Source organism: Cryptomeria japonica, chromosome 2, assembly GCF_030272615.1.
Source record: "Cryptomeria japonica chromosome 2, Sugi_1.0, whole genome shotgun sequence".
In the NCBI taxonomy this organism is placed as follows: Eukaryota; Viridiplantae; Streptophyta; class Pinopsida; order Cupressales; family Cupressaceae; genus Cryptomeria; species Cryptomeria japonica.
The window spans coordinates 661,231,246-661,251,971 of NC_081406.1; the positions used below are offsets into that span (position 1 = coordinate 661,231,246).

At 38.9% G+C, this 20,726-nt stretch overlaps 1 protein-coding gene across 2 annotated transcripts in view; it reads right to left on the reverse strand.

The window, feature by feature from the left end:
• Nucleotides 1–20,726, reverse strand: part of LOC131061403 (phospholipase D delta) — a 233,213-nt gene that overhangs the window by 132,495 nt on the left and 79,992 nt on the right. Inside the window, exons 4-7 of one of the 2 annotated variants that reach the window (XM_057995056.2) lie at nucleotides 10,238–10,370; nucleotides 10,083–10,114; nucleotides 9,870–9,938; nucleotides 9,541–9,688 (exon numbers count right to left, since the gene is read on the reverse strand). In XM_057995056.2, the coding sequence (XP_057851039.2) occupies nucleotides 9,541–9,688; nucleotides 9,870–9,938; nucleotides 10,083–10,114; nucleotides 10,238–10,370 (382 nt within the window). Of the gene's footprint in view, nucleotides 1–9,540; nucleotides 9,689–9,869; nucleotides 9,939–10,082; nucleotides 10,371–20,726 lie in introns of both variants that reach the window. The other variant, XM_057995049.2, reaches the window with a different exon arrangement.

The window sequence follows — 20,726 nt, forward strand, 5'->3', positions numbered from 1 at the left end:
CCGCTAGAATTGTGCGTACACCAAATTTCACTCGTACCTACGGTCGTACCTGTAACGGAAGAGGCCGTACAGAATGAATAAAAACTATGCTGCGAGAGTGAATGATGAAATTGAACGTATGCTCGAAGCCGAGATTATTTTTAAAGTGTAGACCAGTGAGTGGTGTTGCCCATAGTGATATCCCTTAAAAAGGAGGCAAACCAGATCCGAATCTGCGTGGATTTCAGATGCCTTAACGTGGTCACCATAAAGGACCCGTTTCCAATACCATTTACGAATAGCATCTTGGAGGAAGTGGCCGGTCATGAAATTTATTCATTTATGGATGGATTTTCTAGGTATAACCAAATATCCATTGCCGAAGAGGACAAATTAAAAACGACCTTCGTAGTGGAAGATGGCGTGTACGCGTATAACCGAATGTCATTCGGGTTATGCAACGCACCAGCAACATTCCAACGGATAATCCTTCACATATTTGACAAGATGTCAATAGGGAACTTTAGGGCATTCCTTGAAGACTGGTCCATCTACAATAACCAGGATGCACATTTCGCCACACTTGACGAATGCATGGAGAGATGCAAGCGAGCCGGCCTAGCACTCAATCCCAAAAAATGCAGATTCATGGTGCCTCAAGGGAAGTTGTTAGGACACATAGTGTGTAAGGCTGGACTCAAGACTGACCTGGACAAGATTTGGCTGATAGTGGAAATGGAGGCACCGGCAAATGTCACGGGAGTCAAATCCTTCCTACGACACATAGGGTATTATAGGAGATTTATCAAAAAATTTGCTCAAGTATCTTGCCCTTTGGACAAGCTGACGAGGAGAGGTGAACAGTACGCATGGGGGACGGCTCAGGAAGAAGCCTTCCAAGAACTAAAGTCACGGTTGGTAGGTGCGCCAATCCTAACATATCCGAATTGGGACAAAGAGTTCCATGTACATGTCAATGCATCAAATTTTTCCATAGGGGCCACACTAGCACAGGTTGGCGATCACGGGCTAGATCACTCGATGTACTTCGCGAGCAGACTCCTATCAAAGGCGGAAAAAAAACTATAGTACGACAAAGAGAGAAGCCTTGGGGATGGTGTACTCCATCCAGAAGTTTTGACATTACTTACTGGCCACGCTGTTCACATTCTATGTGGACCACCAGGCGTTAATGTACCTGGTGAATAAGCCAATCATTCAGGGGCAAATCAACCGATGGCTACTATTGCTGCAGGAGTTTACATTCAACATTATTGTACGACCTGGGAAAAACCATGTGATAGCCGACCAGCTATCTAGAATCAAGTCAGGGCAACCAGCAGAAGGAGTAAATGAAGACTTCCCGGACGCCCACTTATTCCGCATTGTCGTTCTTCCTGCCTGGTACACAAGCATCGAGGAATATCTGTCGACATAACAATTCCCTGGAGAGATGCCACTAGGAGATCGAAGGAAGCTCGTACTAAGGAGTAAGACGTTTCAACTCATTAATGGCCTTTTGTATAAAATGGGACCTGACCAAGTTCTACGACGATGTGTCCTGGTGGAAGAAATTCAAGGTGTTTTACGGGAAGCACATGAAGGGCCGGCAAGAGGGCACATGGGGCCTGACACCACGGCCAGGAAAGTTCTATTGGTAGGGCTATGGTGGCCAACACTGCACAATGATGCCCGGGAGTGGGTAACAAGTTGTGACACGTGCCAACGGGCGAGGAGGCCGGTGAAGAGGGATTTTATGCCCCTCAACCTGTCCAATGCCTAGGAACTGTTTGAACGATGGAGGCTAGATTTCATCGGACCTTTGAAGGCAATTCAAGCCTGACGGTGCAGATACATCGTGGTGGCCACAGAATACTTGACCAAGTGGGTCGAGGCACAGGCTCTGCCAGACCATTCGACCGTCAGTACGGCAAGGTTTATCTACGAGCAAATCATTACACGGTACGAGATTCCAATCCAATTGACGAGTGACCAGGGAGGACATTTTGTCAATCATATAATCTGGTTTCTCACGACGGAGTTCAAGATATTCCACTCCTTATCAAGCCCCTACTGTCCTCGAGCGAACGGGCAAGCTGAGGTGACAAACAAAATAATCGCCTCTGTTATTTACAAGTCTTGCGGAGTGGAGAAGGAAGATTGGGAATAACTCTTAACGTTGGTACTGTGGGCGTACCGGACGACATATAAGGTCACCACAGGACAGACCCCCTTCCAGTTAATGTTCAGGCAGGAAGCGGTGGTGCCAGTGGAATTCATGGTGTCGATTCTTTGGATCGTCATTGACAACAGACTAGGTGACATGGAGAGTCTCTGAGAGCGGTTGTACGCCTTGAACAAATTGGATGAGCGACAAATGATGGCTCAGTGGGCGACAGAGACGGCACAACAGAGGCAAAAAACATGGCATGACAAACACCTGCGAAGAATGCAGCTTACTCCTAGACAACTTGTGCTGAAGTTTAATGGACGCAATGAAATAAAGCCTGGCAAGTTCAAGGTAAAGTGGCTGGGTCCATTTAAGGTTCGCGAAGGCGCGAACAGAGCCATTAAACTGTGGACGCTCGACGGAAAGGAAATACCCGAGGCAGTCAATAGCTCGAAATTAAAGGTCTAACGGGAACGACGGGAACGTGAAAATTGAAAAAAAAAAATTGAAAAATTTTGAAAAAAAATTTTAGTTGAGAAAAAAAAAAAATTTGATTGAAAAAATTATAAGTTGAAAAAAACACCATTTTTTGATATTTCTTTTACAAGCAATGTTTTTAATTTTGGCAAATATGACAATGGGACCCAATCAGTAGCGACATAAAGGAAAATAAAGTGCGGCACACATTGGAAATGGTGAAAAAACAGTCTTAATTCCATACGGACTGGGGCCAGTGAGAAGGAAATTCCTGTACGGATCAATAGAACACTTGTGAGTTCCATATATTCTATGTACTTCTGTCATTTATGCAATGTCTTAACCTGACACCCTATGGGGAAAACATCAAGTATTCAAGATTGTTATTCCAAAATTCATTATTCACTACAATGTATTCAATACAACTACTTTGCCTCTCAATTATGATTAAAGTGCTCCACTTTATGTGTAATTGTGCCTTTATAAGATGAAACATTACAATTATTAAAAGCTTTGTATTGCAATAGGTGTGAGTTCAATATTTGGTAACTTTGAATGCAATTGTTGTAGTTGATCTACAATATTTGGTGAATGTGTTTAACCTATCAAATCCTTTATGTACTTGATTTATATAGCATATTCTTTTTGTTAAAAAGAACAAATGTGTAGTTGTAGGGATTTCTTTCAATCAAAAAAAATTAAAATCCTTTTCCTAGGATTGAAGTGTGTTCCACCTTTTCCCCTGAGTGAATCCAAAAAGAAATACATGTTTTATCCAACATGAGCATTCAACACTAAAAAGTATTGTAAAGATTGTAAATAGCATGTATATATTGTGAAAATTAGGTTTGTTTGTTTTTTTACACAAAGCTTTCCCCTTCTAATTCAAAGTGCAGTTCTACCACACAGCTGTTACATTTTGTGTTGCAACGAGAGCTGCAAATTAAAACACTGACAAACATCTTGTATATTGTGTAGATAAGTAAATTGAAGTATTTTTACTATCAACCATAGCCTTTGTATTGAAGGGTGCAGGGTTTGTAGGTTATTTCTCTTCTAATTTTCCAAGTCATTTATGTTGTCAAAACCAAATCCCACCTTTACATTGACTCTCTACTCAGTCTCTACCTTTACCTAACCAACGTAAGCATGGTGGTCATCATAGGGTTTATTTTAAATTTGTTTGTATTGCATAATATGAGCGAACCACCCTAGAAAACAAACCTATACAGATGTAAGGGCAAGTACATATTGTTTATATAAGGATTTTTGTTTAGTTTTTGTTTACAGGAAGATTTTGTACTAATTCAAAGAACAATTTTACCATACAAACTATTACATTTTCTGTCACACTGAAAGGTGCAAATAAAAACACTTATAAATAATTTTGATTTGTGGACCACCTGGTGTAGATTTAAAATTTTAATATGTAGGCAGCAAATAAGTTTTTGTGAACACACTCAAGCCATTACAACCCTCTTTCTGCCACTATAGTTACAACTTAACATTTTAATTTGTCTTCTGTAAGGGAACACAAAATGGAATAGTGCAAACAATAGAAACGTTTTTCAGATTATGAGGGAAGCTACCCATGATCTAACTAAACCTAAAATTAACCCTAAACTAAAATTAAAAACAAGATTTACAAGTATGCACATTACACAATATTTCACTGATGGGATTTGCATAAACGAATATGACTAGGTATATATTGCCCTAGATACATACATCCTATTGTTAAAAGTCATCATGCCTTGGAAGACAAGAATTTCAGATATTCGATGAAACTATCTAAGCACAAACAAACACCACAACTTCCCATTGCTTAAAATAGAGACCAATATTCTTCTACAAACAAGATTTTAAAGAATATCAATTTGAAAAATACATAATTCAAATAATTCAATGGCAACATTTCATGCAATGCTACAACCTACATAGACAACTATCATCAATACAACACTTGACCTGATAAGATCTACTTTCGATTCAATCCATGAAATTAAAAACACAATAATAAAATCACCGAGATAACCTACATAATAGTATTTCAGTAGCATAACCGCAGTATAGAATGCCTTGTGCCCAAGGAACTTATTTTTACGTTACTTTAGCTTAGATTTGTTTTATGTTCCTTTCTTACTGCAGCTCTTGGGTCAGTTTGTCTTAAAACATTTCTTTATGGGATATTAAATTATTATTTTTAAATCCCAAAAAGCTACTAATGATCTTACTACTGCAGCTCTTGGATCAGTTTGTCTTAAAACATTTCTTGATGGGATATTGAATTATTATTTTTTAATTCCAAAAAGATACTCTTCTTATTATTTTTTGAATTATTTTATTAGTTTGTCTTAAAACATTTCTTAGTTTCTTTTGGGATCAAAAAATAATAATTCAATATCCTATAAAGAAATGTTTTAAGACAAACCAATCCAAGAGCTGCAGCAGTAAGAAAGGATATAAAACAATCTAACCCAAAACAACTAATAGAATACAAACAGCCTAAAATAAGCCTATCACCCACTCCTTAGAATAGAACACTAAAAATAGCCACTATCGGATTTGGCTGCTTAAAATAACAATTTGGAGTCTGGACACAATTGACCTCTAGGATTTTCAAACACTTTTGATCTGAAATACACCTGATCTTTGTTAGTGTTCATACAGTCAACCAGAAAATTATAGCACACAATTTGTCAAAGACAAAAAATATTGAAACCCTTGATAACTTTCATTCCTCACTTCTTTAACCATTTTGCTACAAGCTAGGGTTGTCGTTGCACCAAAATATCAACCTGTCAATGCCCGATACAATCACTAGACTTATAGAATCCACAAGAGACTGTTAAACCATGTCATGAATCCTCGTGAGGGATGCTGGCCCACTGCCAACAATCCCCCTCCCAGTGTCACTCGCCGCGGCTTGCGTGATTCGAACCTATGACCAAGCTCTGATACCACTTGTTACAAGCTAGGGTTGTCGTTGCAGTAAAAGATCGACCTGTCAATGCCCGATACAACCATTAGACTTATAGAATCCACAAGAGGTTGTTAAACCATGTCGTGAATCCCCGCGAGGGACGCTGGCCCACTGCCAACACATTCACACCAAAAATACATGCTTGAAAACTGGAGGATTGACTGCTGCTGAAGTTGCCATTACACACATTTACTAACAGCTTTTGTTCATAAGAAACTGAAATTTTGATTTTTACAACTTCAAAGAGGCTGAAACCCTGCTCCAACCTGTGAAGTGCACTTTTAAGGTTGTCTTGTCAATGTGTCACTAAAAACTGTCAAAAACACCTTAGGCGCCTTTCATGACACTTACCCTTGACTGAAGACACAATAGGTGCTCCCTAATGGCATGTTTGTCACTCAAATTTGTATCGTTACATTCTAGGCATGCCAAAGTGCTACATGTGCCACTTAAGTTTTGGTTTTCAACATTTAGACAGAATTTTATACTGACGAAGCCACTCTAGGTGCACCTGTTTGACTTAAGCCGGTTTTAGAAGGTTTAGGTGGAGAAAAGATTTGGCTCTGCCATTCACAAAGTGCACCTAAATTAGTATTTAAGAGCTAGGCATAAAAAACTATTGACTTAAACCCAGATTGACGTGCACCTTATGAGACTATGCCATGTTGAAGTAAATAGCGTGCACACTTTTTAGTTATGAAAGGAACATAAAACAAATCTAATCTAAAACAACTAATAGAATACAAACATGGCAAAGTCTCATAAGGTAGATATTTACACTAGTGTAGACAAGGCAACAAGGTTTGAAAATTTTGATATGTTCAAGAAGGTGATAGGTTGGCTAATGTTAGGGATTTCAAAAAAAATCAGAAAGTTTTGAAGCTATATAACATACAAAATTATGCATAATCAATTTTAAAATATGTAAATGATATGAAGAAAATATTTCTATTCCCAATGTTCAGAATATTTCAGAACTTAGTGTTTATGCATGATAGCTTTGGTAAGATAAATGATTGAATGAGAGATAAATGAAGTCTCTCATTCAATCATTTATCATATCGATAATTATGATGGAAACCTTCAAGCAATTAATTCTTCTTTGATAGCCATTCTACATTTGCATATAATTAACCTATTCAGTTCGATCAAATCCTTAACATTGATAATCATACTATATCATTTGTTTATGTTCATTGATTACTAAATCATGCTCATGCATTCCGATTTGTATCGATTAACATAATTGATAAATATAAAATGATTAATCAAACACTGATTGATATCGGGTTATATGTGCTCCGATTAATATCAGGTGGCATGATAAAGTTTACCGATAGTTATCGGTTGTCAAGCATACGCCGATAGTTATCGGCTGTTAAGGCTACGCATATGCGGATAGTTATCGGCTGTTAGGATTATGCAAACACCGATTGTCATCGGGTGTTTAAGTATAAACATACCAGTTGGCATTAGTAATGAACATGCATTGTTTGGTATTAACAAAGAGGCACGATCAAGTAATGTCTTGATCGGTCATGACCGAGCAAGGCATTGCTTGATCGTACCCCACTTGTTATATACATATATTGAATGGCATTCGTGAGATAGGACATAGAAAATAACAAATGCTCCTCTCAGCTGCCACAAATAAGAAGATAGTCAGATTCATATGTTAATTCAGTAATATATAGAACTAGATCAGTTTAAATAGAATATAACTTGCATATTGAATGTAAATTGAACATCATTTACACTTAGTACCCTGCATAATCAACGTGGTCTAGGTTTTAGAAACAATGGACCCTATAATTACAATTTAAAAATTAAATATCTTCAGAAAAAAAAGTTTCTGTATGATGATTATTACAGTCAGTACCAACTACCAGCATTCTGATCCAGTGCATCTGCACTACCACTAATTACTATGTCTGTCATGAATTTCATAGCATAGAAGCTGGCAAATAGAGTTAATGTTAAAAAAAAAGTTGAGGTCACAGTCAATATGTCGAACTGCATTGATAGATTCAGCCCAAAAAGTTTGGCCCTTTCAATAAATTCAGGTTCAATGGCAATCCTTGATGTTCAGTTGTCACAGTCAAAATTAGTTAAAATCAGCCAAACCTTGTTACTATTATTGTAGATAGACACTAGTTTGAATAATGTGACATATATCAAATTGTTGTTGTTGGAATCAATGAACACTGAGAGGGGGGGATCAATCAGTGTTCTGCAATTTATAAACTTATTAAACTGATTCTTAAACCAACGGATGCATAAGAATGAAAGCAAAGTGCAGAAACATAAACCAATCAACCAAAAAACCATAACACCGAGATTTTTACGTGGAAACCCGGAAAGGGAAAAATCACGGTGGGATTTGAACCCACAATATTATTATACTTTGATCAAGAGTATTATAATGAAGATATTATTATGTTTTCTTAATCATTGTTTGCCTGTGTGGAATGAATTATGGCTAGGAGAAACAAATCGATGGATTAGAATATGTACTTTCTGAATTGTGTTGGCCTTAAGTATTATATTTGTGGATTATTTTTAGTGCAGGAGTTACTTTCCGAGGAGTCATTTGAAAGACTGATCATTACATTATAAACAAAGTAATATTGCTGTTTAAATCTGTCAAAAGTAGTGATTAATATAAGGACTTTATATATCTGTCGTCACCCATCTAAATTTACATATCCTTTATAGCCTCCCCATGTTCTATAATTACTTTCGAAAAACTATCTAAGGAAGAATTATCTAAGGAAGAATTTGGGTGCTAAGGACACACTATGCAGTAAGAAAAGACAAAATGCTGATATTATTAATAAATATAGCCTGAAAAGAGGGAATCGCTGCATCTTTGGTAAAGTTTTATATTTTATTTGCTGGGATACAATATCATTGGAAATTTTTTATTAGTACCTTGAAGTGGACAAGCTGTAGCATACTAGTAAGGGTTATCAGAATATTAAGATTACATCATCAGAATAAACAGATCAGAAAGCAGCACAAAAGATTTCAGATATATTATTTTATTAAACATCATAAATATCAATTTGAAAGATTATAGTTTCCTGAAAATATATCATTTCATAGAAATTATAAATTAAACTTGATCAAATATTACAAAACATTCCTTCCAGGATATTAAAAATTTAAAAGGGACATTAAAGACTCCTAGATCAGCCCATCTGCTCATTAATTTGAAGGTGTCCTGTTGATTTTTCTTACACCAAATATTATCTAGTACAAATTTTATGATGTTGCCCAAAAAACGTTAAAAAGGGCAGTCTTTTCAGTGATACAAAATGTAGAACAGCCAACACATTCTCAGAAATGCAAAATTCAATGCAATGTTACGGTGAATTTTTTAATAGACATATATATGGACATCAAATGCTTTCCAAGACTAGTGGTGGATTAAAAAGGCAGCTTAAGCCTCTTGTTTTCTTATCGGACCTATGGTTGCTAATATAAAGAGTATATTTTGTCAGTCAATACCTTTTCTTTTCTTAATAGGCATGTCTGTGGACATCAATTTCTTTAAAGACCTGTGGTTGAGTAACAAGAAAAGTCGAAGCTCTTAATCTGTTCTCAGATCTATGGTTGTATCCTTCCGACAGTTGGTAAGATAAAGAGTGACTTTTGATAGTGTTAAATGACACTTTTTTAACAGATAACATAATGAGATAGCACTGTCCTACGCTCCAACTTCATGAATCATACCTAGAAAGCATAATCACAGATGCTTTCCTTACCCATTTGGGTACATAGGCAAAGTAAAGCTCTATCAGTTTTCCCTAAAAATTAAATTTGCAATTTTTATAACAATGCTAAGCAAACACTACAATAGAATTCTATTTATAAAATAGATGATTGAAAAATCTTTTAGCAAAGCTCATCACTACATTTAGTTCCATACCTGCATTCTTGTAAGATAACCAGTTGTAAGAAGACCCTATGAAATATTGATTTTCAATGTAGATGAAGTGTTGTGCTGATCGGATAGCCATAATATAAGCTGTATGTATGCTCATATCAATAACCAGATTTTTCCCACAAACAAGATTCTGTTATAATGTGGACCAATCAAACTGTGCCATTAGAATGGATCTGGTTGAGGATATTAACTATTATGCAGTCAACAAAAATTATGACAGGGACACGAAATGATTCAAATTTGTATTAAATCAGCATGCAATAAGACTAGAGCATGAAATAGCACTCAAGCACCCAATTTAGCGGACTTGCCTGGCTTTCTGCTTCTCCAGCAGACTTCGGAAAACCTTTGACTGATCCAGAGTCAATAGAACGAAAAACCTATGAAAGCAAGACAAACATTGCCATTGGTTATTTTGATAAAAATTTGTAGTATCTAAAAAAATAACACCCATAGAAATAGAACTACAAAACAAAAGTCAAAACGGTACATATGCTTTATATATGATACTTTTCATAATCAACCTGCACATGCCAAGTTTCTGGATCATCTCCATCTGAAACCCACAGATGAGGGTCACCATCAGGAATATTCATTGTTGGGCTACGTATCCATGACATTCGATTCAAATTGATAAGGGCATCATCATACCATCTAGCAATTTTCTTAAAACGCCTACCAATATTACGCCATTTTGTTGCTTTTCGCCACCGTTGCTCAAAATTTGTAAGCACATCATATGCAGCAGGACCTTCTATTTTGCAGTGCATATCATGCCAGGGCTCCCTAGGGCCACCTGTGTCAACTGTTCCCTAATACAACTCCAAGCAAGAAACATTATGAGAGTTGAGAAAAAATAAGTTATATATTAATATGCAACAGTACTTGGAGTTCATTGTGATAAAACACATAAAATGACATGAATAAGTACTCAAAGTGTAAAATCTAAACATGAAAGCTTGTAAAACCTGGAAAAAAAGAGAAGATTTAAGTACAAATTGAGTTAAACTCTCTACGCCATAGAAACTTATTAATAATAAGCTATGTTCTATGGCGTTTCGGGGCATGGGAATGGCGAGATGGCATTAGATATATTATAGGGATAGCAGTCAAAGGGCCTTTTTTTGGGAGCAGCAGGGAGGACTAAACAATATATATATATATATATATCAGAGTTCCGTGACTCGCCGCGAGTCACACGAGTTAGTGGGCCGGGTGACCTCCGCTGGGTCATGGTGACCCTGACCCGAGCCCGGACGGGTCACAGGGTGTGATTCGCCTGACTCGCCGAGTCAACGAGTCACCCCCCTGACTCGCTGAGTCCGAGGGTCGTGACCCGACCAGCGCAGCTTGAAAAGTGTGGACGAAAAAACAAAAAAATCACAACATATTTTTATTTTATTTTTTGCCATTTCCCTTTCTTATAACCCTAAAAGGGATTGGCATCCACTTTTATGAGTGGAAGAGAGGAAAAATAAGAAGAAGAGAGAAAAATAAGAAACCATAGTTTTGCAACCAGCTGAGAGGAAGAGGTGAAAAGCTTGCACAAATCACATTGGGGCAGCACTATAGTTGCATTGAGAGCATCAAGGAGTCCATAGAAGCTCATTTCAAACACTTCTCAACAAATTTGAAAGAGGTAAGTGTTAATTTTTATTGATTATGTTGGGTTTTTTTCTATATTTATGGATTTTTCGTTTTGTTGTTATTTTTTTTTAACTTTCCAAATCTATATTGTTGCTTGCATACTTCAATCACAATGAGATAAAATTATAAATAGAAGAATAGCATAGCAAACCCTAGACTTTTTTTTTTTGAAAAAATTGTATACATGTATTTACAATTTTTTTAATTAGTTTAAAATTTTAAATTTAAAACTTTGTCAAACACAATGCTCAAATGGTGATTTGTAAAATTGTCTTATTGCAGTAGCCCTCACGTTTTGAAAACATTTTTTTTTCCTAATGGCTCATCCTAATCCTCCACAACCTAAGCCTAGGAAAAATGGTCAAAAAGATGAGACATGGAAATAGACTGAAGAATTCCCTGGTAGACAAAGAAATCAAACCAAGTGTATTTTTTGTAAGGAAATTAACCATGGGGGGATAAATAGATTGAAATATCATATTGCTGGCATACGTGGTCATGATACTGAGCCTTGTATCGAGGCACCTCCTGAAGCAGTCTGTTTTTGTTACGTCCAGTTAGAAAATTTTGAAATACATAAGCAAACAAAAAAAAGACAAAGAGAGGAGTTATGTCATATTGGTTCCCTTCCACCCACATCCGCATCCGGCTCCACATCCACAGCTGCATCCATAGGTTGTGTTGGAGAGGGTTCTTCTATGCCTCCCTTTCGTCCTAGTGCTTCTGCTAGTGCTAGTACTTCTATTCCTGGCCCTGCTCCTACTAGTCACACTTTTGGTCCTAGAGTGCGAAAATCCAAGATAGACAGTTTTTTTGTACCACGCACTACTCCTAGCGCATAGCCTTCACTTGAGAGCATGTCTTGGAACAAGGAGGTCCATGATGCAGGAAGAAAAGCAATTTGCAAGTTTTCGTACTTTTGCAACATTCCATTTATTGCAACCAAGTACATTTTTATTTGATTGTTTTAAATTAAAATTTAAAATTTTATGGTTTGAAGTCGAAAGTTGAAATTGAAATTGAACTTTTCTTATTTAATCTATTTCAATTTGTGACAGGTCTCCTTATTGGCAAGGCATGATTGATGCAGTAACCATTTGTGGGGCGGGGTTTAAAGCCCATAGTGATACTGAGTTGAGTGGCCCTCTCTTGTTGGAAATGGTGGAAGATATGAAAGTTGCCCTAGAGGACAACCACCAATCTTGGAGCCACAAGGGTTGCACCATCATGACAGATGGTTGGACTAATAGGAGGAATAGAACACTCCTAAATTTTCTTGTTTCCAGCAGAGGTGAATGATCATTTTACTTCTCTATATGCATTGTGATTGAAATTGAAAAATTTACATTATAATTTATTGATAATTAATTTGTTTTATTTTCAGGATCCACCATGTTTTTGAAGTCCATCGATGCTTCCTCACATGTCAAAAATGCGAAATACTTATGTGAGGCTATTGAGGAAGTTATAGATGAGGTGGGGGAAGAAAATGTGGTGCAAGTGGTGACGGATAATGCAGCAAGTTATGTTGCTGCAGGTAAACTTTAAAAGTTTTCTTTTAAGTTTTAACTTTTAACTTTTAAATATTAATGGTAAAATTTCTTGATACTTATCACATCTAATTCTTTAACTGATTTAAAATTGTTGCAGGAAAACTTTTGATGGAGAGGCACCCAAAAATCTTTTGGTCTCCATGTGCGGCCCATTGCCTTGACCTCATGCTAGAGGATATAGGTAAGCTTGGATGGGTGAAAGAATGCGTTGAAAGGGCCAAGAATATATGCAAATTTATTTACAATCATGCATTGGTCCTTAGCATTATGAGGCAATACACGGGGGAAAGGGAGTTGGCTCGTCCTGGTATAACGAGATTTGGCTCAAATTTCCTCACATTGAAATCCTTGTTAAAATCAACGGCATCTTTGAGGCGCATGTTTGTTGGTGAGGAGTGGACTTCCTCATCCTATGCTACGACCACTGCAGGGATGGATGTAGCAGATTGCATTTTTGATGAGCCAGGTTTTTGGACCACTTGTGCAGAGATCGTGCAGGTAATTTTATAAATTTATATGCATATTTTTGTTTTGTTTGCATTGTGCAACTTTGCATTTTTTCTTATTTTCATGCACACTTGTGAGTTAACTATTTTTGTTTAACATTATTTGTAGGTCACTGAGCCCCTAGTAGTTCTCCTACGAGTTGTTGATGGGGAGAAGCCTGCTATGGGCTACATTTATGAGGGCATGGATAGGGCCAAGGAGGCCATTAGATCTATATATGCTGGAGTTGAGGATAAGTATAGGCCCATTTGGGACATAATTGATAGAAGATGGCATAACCAGCTTCATAGGCCCATCCATGCAGCAGCTTATTACCTCAATCCATCATTTCGTTTCCGTGTTGATTTCAAAGCGGATGAGGAGGTTCTTAGCGGGCTATATTCAGTAGTACAACGGATGGGCACTGATACCACAGCTACACTTCTCGAGATGGATGCATTTAAAAATGCAGCAGGGGCGATCTTTACCAGCCAATTGTGCAAAGAGGGTCAAACAAAATTGCAGCCAGGTAGAAAATTCTAAAGTTTATGACTTATGCATTTTAATTTTTCATTTTATAATCTACCTTTAAAGTTGGAAATGAGACTAATGTTTTTTTCTTTTCCTTATCTCAGATAGATGGTGGCAAATGTTTGGGCCTTCAACCCCAAACCTTCAAAAAATTGACATCCGCATATTGAGCCAGCCGTGCAGCGCTTCTGGATGTGAGCGCAACTAGAGCATGTTCGAGCACATCCACTCGAAGAGGCGAAATAGATTGTCTGTGGAGAGGTTGAATGATCTAGTCTTTGTTCATTACAACCTCCGTCTCAGGACCAGACAGATTTTGGACGTTGACTCCTCTCTGATCACTCTAGAGGAAGTCGCCCCCGAGTCCGATTGGCTCACTGAGTCCACCTATCCAGTCTTCACTGATGAGGACCTTGAGTGGGTTGACCAGGCAGACAGAGAGGCTGAGGCTGTGGCTATGGCAGAGGAGGAGGATAGAGCACGAACAGGCACAACACCTATGGTTACTCAGACTGGCACATCACAGGTAGAGACTATGGCTACTCAGTCATCCAGGACCTACCTTAGATGCCTTTCTAGGAGGCAGATAGACGAGGCTAAGCCAGAGCCTGAGCCATAGACTTGTTTTTGTTTACACTTTACAGTTAGATATATGTTTGGGAACATTTGAAGTCGTGGATTTTATATACATTGAACAACATTTATAACTCTATATATCTATGTTTTCTAATTCCTTCAGCTACAATTTACATTTCTACGCATGTGATGGATGTATGTTTATGTATGTGATCAAATTAGCTTCTATTTGATGATGTTATAGTGTCTTTAAGCTTAATTCAATAATGGGTGTATGAAACAAGTTTTAAATCGTTAAAAATCTCTAAATTTCAAGGGCTTTCTTATTTTGCCGAGTCGTTGCCGAGTCCGAGCCAAGTCACGAGTCGAGTCAGCCTTGCCAAGTTAGAGCTGAGTCCGAGTCTGAGAACTTTGCTATATATACACATACATATACATATATACACATGCACATACATATACATATATATATATGTATACACACACACACACACAGTCAAATTTCTACAAGTTAATGGGCAGCAGTATAACAGCAGCAATATGACATGTAACAATGTTGGACAATGTCTGTAGAAACCTGCATACCAATCACATTCCAAAAATAATTGTTTGTCTACAATTCTCACACAATACCACACTCTACTAGACCATGGCCAATGCACCTTTGATCTCTTTTGCAACTGACAATGACAACCAACTTGTTGTGCGTTCTGCACACACACACCCCTGTTTCAGGGGACCCCCGTCTTTTTGTTATATTTGCCCGAAGGAGAAAGTGCGATGTGAAGCCAGAAGTATACTTCGTGAAATCCTCACATTTGTCAAAAAAATCACAAACAATGAGAATCGCGCAAATAGGCTGAAATATCCCTAGCCAATTTTTTTGAAATTTTTGATCAACTTAATTACAACAACTATATGAGTAATCAATTAGTTCTGAGGAAAAAAGTATTTAATTTGCTGAAGCAACCCTAACCAGAATGGTACCGTGTGGATGAGCATTGGTCAGAGGATCTTAGTTGCTTATGAAAAAGAACTCTAACCAGTATGGCGCCGGGATGGCGAGCATTGGTCAGAGGGTCTTAGTTGCTTATGCAAAGAACTCTAACCAGTATGGCGCCGGGATGGCGAGCATTGGTCAGAGGGTCCCTGAAATCTAGAACTGGAAGGAACTCAACGCCAAGTATGTGCTACCCACTCCAGACGGATAGGGGCTACCATATGACGGAGTGAAACTTAAATGCTTGAATTTAATTGATTGCAGAAACTGAAAAGACACTCGACATCCAGGATGTGCTTTCAATCCCAACAGGGAGAGGAGCTACCATAGGATGGAGGTAGATAAGATAACTTTGGTTAGCTTGACAATTACAACCAAGATCACAGTTCAAGACTGCCAGTACTACTGGTCAAATTACAATCAAAAGAAATTCTTTCACAACTCCCCTTTTAGAAGAGAGTTTCTGGTTCAACATAAATCTGCACATTCAGCCGCGAACCCATGGATCACTGCCAACAGCTCATTTCTTCCTCGTACAATCTTCTTTCCTCCGGAAACTAGTTGCAAAATGCCTTGGTGACGTGGAAACCTGCGAAAGACTCAAACAACACTGCAAAATCCTCACAATGAAAAATGGCACGATTTCCAATGCATTTAAAATGGTACGGCTGGCTGCAAAATACGATTTGTCATTAAAAATAAATGCATGAACCAAACTTGCTGAAACCCAAGGAAATGCAACGCCTAGGTGAGGCAAATGCAAAGAACTAATACCCACAATGCAATTTTTTTGTATTTTCTGGTTGTGAACAAAACATGAAATTAGTCGCGGGAATTCTGGATGCAGAAAACTGAATGAACTATAAGCCTAAATGATTACAATGAAAACTCTGATGATAAACTACGGCTAAATGCAATTACATAGAGAATATAATCACCCTAGTTGCTATTTTTCAAGCAAGAAGAGATGCCTATGCTAGAAGGCTTCCATTCCTTGAAGCATGTCCAGAGCCAGACGGCTGCCCAAATACAAATTCTGCCAAAAGATCCCTTCAATCCTCCCAAGACTCCAATAAATAGCTTCACTTGCCTCCTCAAAACCCTAATTCGATTTCCAAGGCAAACCCTAATCCCCTCCTCAACATGGCGCCATCACACCTAGCCAAAAAATCAATGAAATAATATAAAAATATCACCTTGGTAAGTTTCGCCATGTTTTTGACTTTGGCCAAGGATAAAATATTAATTAAATCCTCCATGAGGGCGCCACCCATAAAGTCCCCCTTTTAAGTGATGTTTTTAAGTTGTTGGACTAGGCCAAGGGGGGATAAGCAACTTTATAATTATAATGATTATTTAATTAAAATAAAGTTACTTGACCACACAACTCCAAAATCTGAAGCTAGAACCTGACCATGCTCCTGGAGTTAGCTGAACAGGATGTAGAGATTGCCCGATGCCCCGCGAGCCCTGCCAAAAATAGAACTTACTAAAAATAGTAAATTCTGAAAACTGCTCCAAAAACTGAGATGAAGACATCGTTGCGAAGCCCTCTGAACCATCAGAAAAAGCCGACGATGAACCCATCCAAAAAGACCTCCTCAAAAATAGGAAACCCTAATTTTACCCTCCGACTGGCCTCCGAGCTTCCTAGAAAGAGACCAACGGTTGCAGAAAGGATCAGGTTTGAGAAGGGGACATTACAGTCCGCCCTCCCCAAGATTGCTTGCCCTCAAGCAATCGCAACCCAGGATGCTGCAATATCTCATCATTTTCCCATGTTGCATCCTCCAAAGGTAGGTTCTTCCACTTCACTAAATATTCTCTGACAGTTCTATTCCTCAAAGAACGTTCTCTGACATCAAGTATCTCCTCGGGAACTAGAATCAATAGTCCTTCTTCGTCCAACGGTGGCAACTGTGAAGAAGCAATCACATTGTGTCCAAGTGCCTTCTTGAGGCGAGACACGTGGAAGACGTTATGCACTCTGCTATCTGAAGGTAGCTCTAATTCATAAGCTACAGCCCCAATCTTCCTGATGACCCTAAATGGTCCATAGAAGCACGGTTTCAGCTTCTCAGCTCCACTCTTCTTGAGAGTAGACTGTCTATAAGGTTGTAACCGGAGATAGACCATGTCCCCAACCTCAAAAGAACGCTCTACCCGTCTCTGATCAGCATATAACTTCTGCTGATTCTGTGCAATCTGCAAATTATCCTTTAAGGACCTCATTATGTCTTGACTCTGCTGCAATAAATCCTTGGCTAAAGGGGCTTTGCTATCCCCAAACACCAAATCTGCAAAGCTGGGTGCTTCATACCCATAAAGTGCCAAGAAGGGAGACATTTTGATTGACATATGATAGGTAGAGTTTTAGCAATACTCGCCTATATGCAGCCACTTAACCCAAGCTTTCTGCTGCTCTGACACATAATTTCTCAAGTAGCCTTCCAGCCACTTGTTCACAACTTCAGTTTGCCCATCAGTTTGGGGGTGATAACTTGTGCTTGGAGTCAGCACAGTACCACTCATTCTAAAGACTTCCTGCCAAAATGTACTTAGGAACTTACTGTCCCTATCACTTACAATATTCTTTGGCAATCCATGAAGCCTAAACACTTCTCGAAAAAATAAATCTGCAACTTGGGCTGCAGAAAAAGTACTGGTAATGGCAAAGAAATGAGCAAACTTGGTTAATCTGTCAACCACCACGTAAATGCAATCCCTCCCTTGGGCCTTGGGCAACCCAGTGATGAAATCCATTGAAATGCTTTCCCATTTTTGATTGGGAATGGGAAGTGGTTGCAGCAATCCGGCGGGCAATGTATGCTCATTCTTATTCGCTTGACAAACAGGACATTCCTGAATGTAGCGTTGCACCTCCTTCTTCAGACCTTTCCAAGAAAACCTTTCGCGGATCTGCCTATAGGTCTTGAAAAAACCTTGATGGCCAGCAACTGGGATGTCATGAAAATTCACAAGGATCTTTCTTTTGAGCTTAGAATCAGCCACCAAAAAGATTCTTCCCTTATAGTGAATCAATCCCTCAACCACCTGATACTTCTCATCATGGAAAGTACCTTCTAAAATGCTGGTTGCAAACTGATTTTTGGCATAATCAGCAAGCAACATGTCTCTCCAATCTGCAGTAAGCTCACACAATGAGCTAAGATGAGGCCGTCTGGAGAGAGCATCGGCCACGACATTATTTTTCCCTTTGACATATTCAATGTCAAAGTCGTAAGCTTGCAGCTTACTCACCCATTTCTGTTGCCTCTCATTTAAATCCTTCTGGTGCATAAAATGCTTGAGGCTATTGTGGTCTGTTTTTACCACGAACTTGTTTCCCACCAAGTACTGCCTGAACTTGGCTAATGCATGCATAATGGCAAGCATTTCTTTGTCATAAATTGAATAGGATCTCTCCACACCCCTCAATTTTCTGCTCTCAAACACGATAGGGTGTTTGTCTTGCATCAGGACAGCGCCAACTCCTTCACCTGATGCGTCACACTGCAACTCAAATGGTTTGGAAAAATCTGGAATGGCTAGAACTGGACACGAGCTCATGATTTTCTTAAATTTATCAAACACCTCTTGAGCTTTTTCGGACCAAACAAAGGCCCCCTTTTTGGTGAGATCAGTAAGAGGAGCTGCATTCTGGGAATACCCCTTAACAAACCTCCGATAAAAACCACATAGACCTAGAAATCCTTTTAATTGAGTCAAGTTCTCGGGAGGTGGCCAATCCATTACTGCTTTTATTTTCTCCGGATCCACCTTTACTCCCCCAGCACTGATTATGTGACCCAAGTACAATAACTCCTCCATTCCAAATTCACATTTGGAAGCTTTTGCAAACAAACTTTCTGACTCTAGGGTACTAAGCACTACCTCCAAATGTTTAAGGTGCTCATCCCAAGTCTTGCTGTAAATCAGGATGTCATCAAAAAATATCAGCACAAATTTCCTTAACTGATTCTGAAAGACACGGTTCATGCAAGACTGGAAGGTGGCTGGAGCATTCGTCAACCCAAAGGGCATGACTAGGAATTCAAAATGGCCATAGTGGCATCTGAAGGCTGTCTTTTCCACGTCAGATCCCCTCATCCGAATCTGGTGGTAGCCCGACCTCAGATCGATCTTCGAAAAGAACTTGGCCCCATGCAACTCATCAATGAGTTCATCAATTATGGGAATGGGGTATCTATTTTTGATGGTGCTTTGATTCAAAGCACGATAGTCCACGCACATGCGCATGGTCCCATCTTTTTTCTTAACAAGCACTACTGCTGAAGCAAAGGGACTCTTGCTTGGGCGAATGAAACCCATCTCCAGGAGTTCTTGAATATTCCTTTCTATTTCATCCTTCTGCCTCTTTGGATACCGGTATGGAGTTGTGATCACTGGTTTAGCTCCTTCCTTGAGCTCTATAATGTGTTCTGAACCCCGTTCAGGGGGAGGTCCAGGAGGCAAGTCGGCAAAAACTGCACTCTTCTTTGCAAGCAGAGACTGGATATCAGGAGGTTGATCACGCTTAGCCTCAATGGGACTTGCAGGGAGGATCATACATTCGGCAACCCATTCAACTTGATCATGACGGATCAGTCTTGCCATTCTTTTGAATGACACCACTCGCGGACCTCCATTAGACATGCCTCTTAGAACTACTCTCTTCCCATCTGATTGAAACTTTAACTCCATAGTTTGCAGATTCAAGGAGATCTCTCCAAGAGATCGCAGCCATTGAATACCTAAGACAGCATCAGTATCCCCAATGTGTACTACGTAGAAGTCATCCTTGACTTCGTAGTTTCCCAACTGCATGGTCATGTTTGAAATCTTCTTGGTGCAAGAGATATGAAATCCATCTGCAACCATGACCTTGAACCCTTCAAACTCTTCAGTTTGCAGCCCCTTCTTGGCTACTACAACTTCATCAATGAAGTTATGTGTTGCTCCGGTGTCGATCAAGGCAACAATTCGCTGCCCTTTGATCATCCCACGAACCTTGAATGATTCGTTTCTTTGAAAACTAGAGAGCTGGGCCAAGACTCCACCACACTCCTTTTCATCTCCAGATTCTTCTGGGGCTCTATCACCTTCACTTTCTTCATAATCAGATTGCTGGTCGGATAAATCAGACCCACTTTCACCAGCAGAATAATATTCAATCTGATTGAACTTAACCCCCTTTTGACAAACATGATCTTGAGACCATTTTTCTCTACACCGAAAACATAACCCTTTCCTTCTGAGTTCATTCAGGGTTTCTGGATCCAACCTGGTAACATTTGGATTGCGGTTCTTGAACTCTTGGTGTTGAGGTCTCAAGGGTGGTCTATGCTGAGGCCTTTTTCCCTTATCCCTTTTCT